This window comes from Chiloscyllium plagiosum, chromosome 6 (assembly GCF_004010195.1).
Source record: "Chiloscyllium plagiosum isolate BGI_BamShark_2017 chromosome 6, ASM401019v2, whole genome shotgun sequence".
NCBI classification, from domain to species: domain Eukaryota; kingdom Metazoa; phylum Chordata; class Chondrichthyes; order Orectolobiformes; family Hemiscylliidae; genus Chiloscyllium; species Chiloscyllium plagiosum.
The window spans coordinates 81034006-81044976 of NC_057715.1; the positions used below are offsets into that span (position 1 = coordinate 81034006).

General features: G+C 38.1%; 1 protein-coding gene across 2 annotated transcripts in view; it reads right to left on the minus strand.

Annotated features, from left to right (window-relative positions):
* mtmr6 (myotubularin related protein 6) overlaps positions 1-10971 on the minus strand; it is a 45625-nt gene that overhangs the window by 30568 nt on the left and 4086 nt on the right. For both annotated transcript variants that reach the window (XM_043691973.1, XM_043691974.1), the window contains exon 2: positions 5659-5781. In XM_043691973.1, coding sequence (XP_043547908.1) covers positions 5659-5781 — 123 coding nt within the window. The remainder of the gene's footprint in view (positions 1-5658; positions 5782-10971) is intronic.

The window sequence follows — 10971 nt, forward strand, 5'->3', positions numbered from 1 at the left end:
GTAGAGAAGAAACAAAAGATAAAAGTAGCTAAAGCGACCACTGTATATAATAGATTTGTGTAGGAAAATATGCTAGAATGCAGATAAGTGAGATCATCATTGATGATTCCAGTTAAAGAATTAAAATAGCATGGCCCTTAAACATTCTGCCATTAAATAACTTTATTGAAGTTCGTAAAAGACTACATCAGTAGGAAATACCCCTTGTTAGTGTTTGTGTTGTATTTAAATTCATGATTCCTGCAAACTAACACTATTCAATTTTCAAATATTCTCCAAAAATTTGATTCTTCCAAATTACTGCATCCTTAAGTATCTTTTTAAATAATTAAAAATAAATTCCCAAACATTAAAAGGCAATGATGTACATATTTAAAGTATCTGCTAGAATTCATAAATTTTAGTCTAGAAAAATAAAAGCACCCCAAAACAATTTATACAGACGCTTAACTGGCAAGCCCTCTAATATAACTATACGAACAGAACAGAAAAATCTAAATAAGATTGTTTCTGGTTTTTGTGTCAAGGGAAATCTTATAATTCAAGATCTTCAGAACCTAAGCAAGTAAGGAACATGAGAAGTACTCATAGCATTGAAAATCACAAAAACTTAAAATAGAAAAATATAAATTGGAGGGGGATAAGACATTTAGGATACAATAGAAATATAGGAAATCTACTGATTGACAGGATATGACAAATGGTATTCCTCATGGATGTGCTTATCACTGATACATCAACTCACTGAGCTGTAGGTTTGATATCCAGATGTTTCATTACCTGACTAGGTAACTTCATCAGTGGCGACCTCCAAGTGAAGCGAAGCTGTTGTCTCCTGCTTTCTATTTATATGTTTGTCCTGGATGGGGTTCCTGGGGTTTGCGGTGATGTCATTTCCTGTTTGTTTTCTGAGGGGTTGATAGATGACATCTAGATCTATGTGCTTGTTTGTGGCGTTGTGGTTGGAGTGCCAGGCCTCTAGGAATTCTCTGGCATGTCTTTGCTTAGCCTGTCCCAGGATAGATGTGTTGTCCCAGTTGAAATGATGGTTTTTTTTCATTTGTGCGTAGGGCTATGAGGGAGAGGGGGTCGTGTCTTTTTGTGGCTAGCTGGTGTTCGTGTATCCTGGTGGCTAACTTTCTTCCTGTTTGTCCTACGTAGTGCTTTTGCCACAAACACTACGTAGGACAAACAGGAAGAAAGTTAGCCACCAGGATACATGAATACCAGCTAGCCACAAAAAGACACGACCCCCTCTCCCTCATAGCCCTACACACGGATGAAAAAAACCATTTCGACTGGGACAACACATCTATCCTGGGACAGGCTAAGCAAAGACATGCCAGAGAATTCCTAGAGGCCTGGCACAACGCCATAAACAAGCACATAGACCTAGATGCCATCTATCAACCCCTCAGAAAGCAAACAGGAAATGACATCACCACAAACCCCAGGAACCCCATCCAGGACAAACAAATAAATAGAAAGCAGGAGACAACAGCTTCGCTTCACTTGGAGGTCGCCACTGATGATGTTACCTAGCCAGGTAATGAAAGGTCTGGATATCAAACCTACAGCTCAGCGAGCAAACCTACACCCTAAACCTCAACTTGAGCTACAAACCTTGCGAATACATCAACTCTTCTCACATCTATTCCAGTTTCAGAAATAGAATCTTGAACATACAAGTTTACAAATTACATTAAGACAAAGGACAGACAGATGAAGTGAATGCACAAACTGTGGTAGAAAGGAGGTAATAAAATATAAGATCACCTACTTCGGTTCCAAGATAGAAAACAACATTTTAGCAGCAAAGACAAGAAGCTGCAAAGGTTCAAAACAATCTGGGTGTCCATGCACACAACTCATTAACAATCAGCACACAAATGCAAAAATACATCAAAAGGGCTGAAGAAAAGTTGTTTTATTTTCAATCATTTGAAGTAAAACAACAAAACATTAAGCACTACAAAATCTAGATGCAATCAGGGCTTAATCAGGAGAATGTGCAGCTTTAGACACCAAAACGAAGAAAGAATACAGTCTCAGAAACAGACCCTTCAGTCCAACTAGTCCATGCCTATTATGTTCCTAAACTAAATAGTCCCAGCTGCCTGCATTTGGCCCACGTCCCTCCAAACTTCCCTATTATGTACTTATCCAAATGGCTTCTAAACACTAAACCCTGTATCCACCACTTCCGCTGGCAGTTCATTCCACATATGAACCACAAATAAAAATGTCCCTCACCCTTTTTAAAATCTATCACCTTAAAAATTCCTCCCTAGTTTTAAGCCTCCCACCCTAGGGAAAAGGCCTTTGCTATTCACCTTATCTATACTCATGATTTTATAAGCCTTTATGAAGGTCACCCTTCAATCTTCTATGCTCCAGTTAAATACATCTCAGCCTAACTAATCTATTTTTATAATTCAAACCCTCTAATCTTTTCTAACTCTCTCCAGTTTAATAATATCCTTCCAAGAACACACACACAAGCTTTGGAGGAGAAACAATGCAGACTCATCATAACTTTACTCAGCTTAAAAAAAGGTTGCAAAAACTTGTTGGCATTCACTTGAACCTAGATTTTGTGGAATAGTCTAATTGGGGTGAGGAGATGGTGGCATTCAATTAATAAACTTGTCATATAAAAAGTTAGACATAAGGTGAGGGAGAAAGTTTACAAAGGGACCTAAGATGCAACTTTTTCACAGAGTAACGAGAATATGGAATGAGCTGCCAGAGGAAGTGGTACAGGCTGGTCCAATTACAAGATTTAAAAGGCATCTGCATGGGGACATGCATAGGACGGGGTTGGATTGATAATAGGCCAAATGGGACTAGATTAATTTAGGATATCTGGTCAGCAGGGACAAGTTGGACTGAGGGGTCTGTTTCCATGCTGTACAACTCTATGACTCTAAATGGTGATCATGAAATTACCAATTGTTGGATAAACCCATTTGCTTCACTAAATTACCTCCAAAGAACGAAATCTGCCATTCTTGCCTAGTCAATGTTTTCCAGACCCAAAGCAACATGGCTCTAAACTACCCTCTGAAATCATCCTGGAAGTCACTCAGTACAAAGGCAATTAAGGATAGATAACAAATACTGGTCTTGCCAGTAGTAACAGATATTCTTAGATGGGATGCAGATTTTAAAAAAATTAAAAAAGGGAATTGACTTAGTTGATATAGAGAAGGGAATTCCTTGGCTGAAGGAACCCAAAACAAGACAGAACAAGGTTCAAATCAGAGCTAGAATGTAAGCGTAATCAGCAAGTACTTTTGATAGAAATGGGACTGGAAATTTGAACAACATTCCACTCATGATGATAATGGCTGTGGGGTCAATTGAAATTTTTAAGACCAGAGTAAAAAAGAATTGGTAGCAATGATAGGTAAGCAGTACTCAAGTAGAAATCAATAGACACTGTAGAGGGAAATAGATTTGAAAATCTGAATAGTCTATTCTGGTTCTTAAGTTCCCAAATGAGCCAATAAATAAATCACAAACTCTGCACTTCAAAATTATATTAATAATACCTTAAATATGGGTAAAGTGAAGGTGAAATCTTCCTTATAGAAAGGAAGCAATGGCATAGTGACAAATTTGCTAGATTAGTAATCCAGAACTTCAGGTGCATTTGAATCCCAACCATGGCAGATAGTGTAATTTTAATTTTATTAAACAAATTGGAACAAAAAGCTACTGATAGTGGCCATGTAACCATTGTCTGTTTTCTTATGAAAACCCATCTGGTTCAATCATGTCCTTTAAGGAAATCTCCCATCCATACTGGTCTGACCTAAACTGACTGAAGATCTCAATGTTGACTCTTAAGTGCCCTCAAGGTAATTAGGTATAGCTTATAAAAATGCCAGAATAACAAAAGGATCTGCTGAACTCTTTTTCAGTTAATCTACCCTGAGATTTGTTGAAGCTTCAATATACCAGGATTAAGTTTAGAGACATGACAATTGTTACAAGTCAAGGAGGACCAGGAGGCCAAAGCATTGAACAGCAGGAGCTTTATCAAGAAGGTCACAATCAGATCAAGCATGATTTTATTTCATGTTGGAACTGGCTGAAGCAGCTGACTGGCTACTTGTAATAGTAATTCTTATATTCTCTGCTAAGACATGATATTAAAAATTATAACATTAAACACAATTGAACATGAGATCTTAAAAAGCTTTCTATACAAAACTGTAATAGTATTTTAGAAATTTCAAGGGGTGGGCACTAAATCGGATCTAGAAATAGATTCTTAAATATTTTGGCTCAGACTATATTCAAACGTTGTCAGTGGAAATGCAGGAGTGTAACTATGTACCCTGAATACACAGTTTTCTGGCCTCTGCTAGCTAATCCAGCAGTTTAAAGTTAGTAGGATAGGGTTATTAGGGAACTTAGATTGTAATAGGCATAGAGACCATCTGCAGTACTGTTGTAGATGATTTCTGTGCTGCCATGAAAGTCAAAAAGAATATTTGCATTTTTAATTTTGTATCATCTCTAACCAGTTATTTGATCAGTTCGATAGGCTTCTTGCCCATTGATAATCGAGTCTCACATTTTCCCAATGTTAGCTTCTTTCAATGCAAGAAGTATACGAAATAAGGTAGGTGAACTTGCAGCATGGGTTGATACCTGGGACTTCGATGTTGTGGCTATTACGGAGACATGGGTAGAACAGGGACAGGATTGGCTGTTGCAGGTTCCAGGGTTTAAATGTTTTAGTAGGGTCAGAGGTGGGGGTAAAAGAGGGGGAGGTGTGGCATTGCTTGTCAAAGATAGTATTACAGCGGTGGAAAGGACGATGGATGAAGACTCGCCATCTGAGGTAGTTTGGGCTGAGGTTAGGAATAGGAAAGGTGAGGTCACCTTGTTAGGGTTTTTTTTTAAATACAGGCCTCCCAATAGTCCTAGAAACGTAGAAGAAAGGATTGCGAGGATGATTCAGGAGAAGAGTGAAAGTAATAGGGTGGTTGTTATGGAGGACTTTAACTTTCCTGATATTGAATGGGAAAGCTATAGCTCTAGTTCGTTAGATGGGTCGGTGTTTGTCCAATGTGTGCAGGAGGGTTTCCTGACACAATATGTAGATAGGCCAACAAGAGGTGAGGCCATAATGGATTTGGTTCTGGGTAACGAACCAGGCCAGGTGTTAGAATTAGAGGTAGGTGAGCACTTTGGGGACAGTGACCACAATTCGGTGACTTTTACTCTAGTGATGGAGAGGGATAAGTGTGCACTGCAGGGCAAGAGTTATAGCTGGGGGCCTGTACTGCGCTGTATTCTTCTATGATCTATATTAACATATCATTGGGAAAAATGTTTGAACAGTTTTTCAAGGAGTTATGATACTTTAAATGTCCTTGTACAATCAGGCAAAGTCAACATGGTTTGGTGTTAGAAAAATAGGGTGAATGAAGGGCAACCAGTAAACATAGCTTATTTGTATTTCCAAAGGCAGTTAATAAGGTATCAATTTGAGCATGAAAGCGCTGTTTTCATCTAGAAATCACTGCATGAACATGTATTCCAAACTTGCAGCATGCTCAGGTCATATATGTTCTAGCATACACTTTTCACCCTTCTAAAATTGCAATCATTTAGCATATTTGTGAACGTACAAGTACATACCCAAATTTCCTTAGGACCACTAGTAGTTGACTCCCGATAAATTAGGTGGGTTGTAGTAAGATGCAAAGTTCCAGTAGTTGACTTGTTACTGCTAAACCGATCTAAACATTTTACCTGCTCCACCTGTAAGAATGGTGTAAGAAACAATGAGAAATTGAGCAAGGCAGTATGATAACAGTGTTATGCATCAGATGGTCACCTCAATTTAGTATAAATTGGACCACATTACTCAAATTGTTAACACGTACGCTAAGTGGAATGAGTGGGAAATATGGCAGAAAGAAGAAATTATTAGTTACAAGAATGACAGAGTGGATGAGATCTAGGAAAAGGAAAGAGAACAGAAGGATGTACAAAACAACTCAGAGGTTTGGAGAGAGAGATAAGCGAGATATCTTCTTCTGCACCTTCCAGATTTGAAAATTTCCAGTGTTTTCCTTACTATGCTGAAAAGCCCCATTTTATTTCATTTCAAGACAAAACCAGTGTCATTTGAGTGAAAATGTCTTCAGTCATGTAATATTAAAATCCAATGCATGACATCCAGTTATTTTTCCTTTCTTAAACATTTCAGACATGTCCAAGGAAAAGGTCGAGGACACTATCATGAGGAACTCCTGTCAAGATGTATAAAATTAAACAGGCCGTATATAACAAAGTTGAGACTTTAGTACACTGCGTAAATAGGAATGAGTACTTAAGAACAGAGCACTGCTTCCCTCACAGCTGGCAGAACTTGTGAGCAGAGATAACAGCACAAATACGTAAATGGCTATAATTAAAGAATGACACACAGGGCAAAAATATCACTAAAGAAAAGAATCATGCTCTATTTCTGAGATGCAATTTGTTTTACAAAACTAATTTCACTGTATATTAGTATGCAACAGCACAATCTAAATGAATTTTAAAATACTTTGCCAGAAAAATAGCACCACGTTAATAGGGTAACAATGAAATATCGTCATGTATATTTTAGTAATTCTTGTGTAAAAATAGTTACGTACAAATTCTCTTGCTTTAAAACTTTGAACAAAACGAGACATTTTGCATTGCAAGAATGTGCAACTATAATACTCAAAAACTTTATTCACTCATTTATTGATGTAGACACTGTTAGAGCACTGGAAAAGGACTGAGGAACTTATGAAATGCATTCACAGTACCCCTGGCCAGTACGTTCTCAGTTGAAGTGGACTAAATGTCTGTGGATAAGGGTGATATCTTATCCAGGATTTATATTAACAATAGAGATACGCAATGAACAATTTGAAGTAGAACTTCTAAACAGGGGGGGCTCAATTAATTGAGATAAGAAAGGGTTGAGAAAAATAAAATCCAGAAATTCTTGGAAAAACAGGTTCTGGCAGCATCCGTGGACAGAAAACAGTTAACATACTGGGTCCAATGACCCTTTCTCACAACCAAAAAAAAAATGAATGGTGAGTTAATGAAAGAGCCATCATAGATTTGTAAAAGGCAGACTTTGTCTAAGTAACCTGATTTAATCTTTCAATGTAAGTACAGAATATAAAATGCCATTGACTGGAAAGGATTTTAAGAAAATATTTGATAAGTACCTTATAAAAGACTAACAGAATTATAGTTCATGAAATAGTTGGAGCAGCATCAACTTAGTTTTTAAAAATTCAAGTACAGGAATCAATAAATCATGACAAATGGGCTGTTTTTCAGACTAGCTGGTAGATAGTTGAGCTAACCATGGGATCAGTGATGGGACGAATAATATGTACATAAATTAGCTGAATATTGGAATAAAGAATCAAATTTCAATTTGCGCACAATACCAAATTTTGAAGTGTGGCAAACAATGATGAAAGCCATCAACTGCATCAGAATATAAATAGGGTTAACAGAGTGAGTAGAGGAATTTAATATAAAAGAGTGAGATGCTGAATTTTAATAGAAGGGATGGGGGAGGCAGTTCTGACTTAATATAATAGTTCTAAAGTGTGTTCAGAGACATAGAGACATGCAAATGCATATGCTTACATCTTTGAAGTTAGCTAGGGCAAATAACCTTCAAATCATTAATGCAGTTGTTGGGTACCAAAGAAGAGTTGTTATGCTGAACCCTTACAAAACTCTGATAAGGCTACGACTAGAGTACTGCTTCTGGATGTGAAGGCTCTTGAGAAAGTGCAGAGGAAACTTCTGAGAATGGTTCCAATCTGAAGGAACTTAGCAATAAAGGTCTGGTTAGAGAAGCTGGGGTTGTTCTCCTTAGAGCAAAAGAGATTGAGGGAGACAGCATAAAAACATCCAAAGTATGATTGGTTTACTTAAGGTAGACAAGGAAACAGTTCCAATAAGCTGATTTTCTGGGATCAGGCATAAAAAAAAACTTCTGGCAAGAGTTACAGGGAGGACGAGAGGAATGTAATGATCCCAAGTGTTGATAAAATTCTGGATAAGTCAGATCCCAGAATGAAAGCTGTTATGTACAGTCAGTCAGTCTCACAGCATGGATAACAACCCCTCAGCCCATCATGTCTATACTGACTAACAAACACCAAACTATACCAATCCCATTTACCTGCACTTGGTCTGTAGGCTATTATGGCCCTGTTGTGAGAGAACCTGCCTCCACCAGCTTCTCAGGCAACACATTTCATATTTCTACCAAACAAAATGTTTTCTCAGTTCTCTAAAAACTTAGTCCTCACCTTACACATGTGCCCTATGGTTTTAAGACACGTCTGCTATATGGAAAAGATTCTCATGATATATACCCATATAAGCATGTTTCTGTTACACCACATTGGTTTTCAATCACCTGCTTTCTGACAACTGGTTGAGGTCACTGTTCTGGAAGAACTCTGGCTATTGTTTTTTTTAGGAAAACCATTCACAGAAGTAATTAAAGTCTATGTCTCAATTTTATACACCTCAAACAGATTCCCCTTTCAAGCTCCTCTGCTCCATGGAAAAAAATCCAGCCTTTCCAACTTCTACTCATAACTGAGACTTTTCATCCCAGGCAACATCCTGGTGAATCACCTTTGTACTATCTCCCCTACAATCATGCCCTTTAATAATGTGGCAATCAAAACTGCACACAACCAATGTTTTATAAAGTTGCAACAAGACTTTGCCCTGAGTAAAAGGCAAGCATCTCATGTGCCTTCTTCACCACCATAACTACTTGCCCTGACACATTAAAGGCATTTACAGACTTGTGCACCAACTTCCTTTTGTTCCTCGAGATAGATCATTTCTATTTGTTTCATAAACGTGGTACTAATCCCTGAAACATACATACGATGCTCCAGATTTTTATTTTATTACACAACAAAACAATAAAAAAGCTAAATGCAGAATACAGTTTAAATTATTTTAAACTGCACAGCAAAACAAAGTTTCAACCTGTTTCCTAACACTCTTCCTCATAGGTACTCTGGGCCCAGAGAAATTACACTTGCATCTCAATTCTACATTTCAAATTCATTGTCTCTACAATTTCTTTGCTGTGCATTATGGAGATAATTTGATGAGTCCTTTCCAAGTTAACAAACTTTTCACAAATCTGAGATCCCATACTGGTTACCCTACAGTTCTAATAACCTGAAGATTTTTTTAGCCAAAGTCTCCTGACATGGAAGTTCTCTGAACTGCTGTGAATTCTCTCTCAAAGAAGCTAAACTTACTCCTGAACTTAACGCTGAATTCAATTTTAAAACCTTGCTCAGAGATTGTTCTGAACTGGAAACAAAGCTTATACCTTTAAAATGTTTACCTCACCTATTGTAACCCAAATAAATATATTTCTGTTACAACGCATTGGTTTTCAATCCCCTGCTTTCTGACAACTGGTTTAGGTCACGGTTCTGGGAGGACTCTGGCTTTTGTTTTTAGGTAAATCTTTCACAGAAGTAACCAAAATCCATTCACTTTTATTGTAAATTTTATAAATTATACATCTTCCATCACTGGAAGAAATTTTCTGTTAAAATGTAGAAAGCAATAATGAACTGGAACACTATGAGGAGGCGGATGGAAATGGAGATGATTAATAACTTCATTCTGAAATCTGATTGCACTGGAGGACCACAGGCATGGAGCAAAGAATGGGATTGACTGGATTACTTTCCAGACAGCCAACATCTCTCAGATGGAATGGTTTCCTTCTGTGCTGTAATGTTTCCCTGATACTACATAGTTGAGACTGTGGCGCTGGAAAAAGCACAGTAGGTCAGGCAGTACCCTGATAAAGGACTTATGCCCAAAACATCAATTCTCCTGCTCCTCTGATGCTGCCTGACCTGTGCTTTCCAATACCACACACTCAACTCTGATCTCCAGCATCTGCAATCCTCACCTACTATAGTATCAGGTAGCAGCATTTTGACTGAAATAAAATGATAGGCATAAGAGCTGTATGCTGAGAGTCAAACCAAAGTAACAAGTAATCCAAAACACTAAACTAATTAAGGTAGCAATCATAATTTATCAAGGTGATAGTATCAAAACACAGGACAGTAAGGAAGATTTTACAGATACATAATTTGTAGCGTGACATGAACTCAAGATCACTGTCGAGGCAGTCTTCACTGGTATGGAACTTGGCTATCAGCTTCTGTCAGCGGTTCTGCATTGTTGGGGAGAAGGCAAGGTAAATTGGACAGCAACAATGCAATTCAAGAAATATATTCAAAAATAATAAAGTAACTTTATATTAATATACTGGAATTTTTTAGGTGCAACATGTTGCTGCTACTGGAGGGTGTAGCTTCTTTCCTATTGTTTCGCAGAGTAGACTGGTTTAACAGGTCTCAATTACAGAATCACAATGGTTACAATATAAAAAGGCCACACCTCATCTCTGTGCTGATTCTCCAAATGGGCAATTAACTTAACTCCACCCCTTCACCTTCAAACCACCACCCTGCAAGTTCTTTTTCAGATAAACGTTTCAATCCCTTGTGAATGCCTTATTTAAATCTGCCTTCATACATTCAAGCAATGTATTTCAGATCCTAACCATTCACTGCATTAAGCTAATCCTCATGCCTAATTACTTTTACTGTCCCCATTTTCAAAGTGGCAACAAGTTATGATATAACTCAAGCATGCATAAACCAAATCATCAGCCGACATTTCCGCCACCTCCAAACAGACCCCACCACCAGGGATATATTTCCCTCCCCACCCCTTTCCGCCTTCTGCAAAGACCGTTCCCTCCGTGCCTACCTGGTCAGGTCCACGCCCCCCTACAACCCACCCTCCCATCCTGGCACTTTCCCCTGCCACCGCAGGAACTGTAAAACCTGCGCCCACACCTCCTCCCTCACC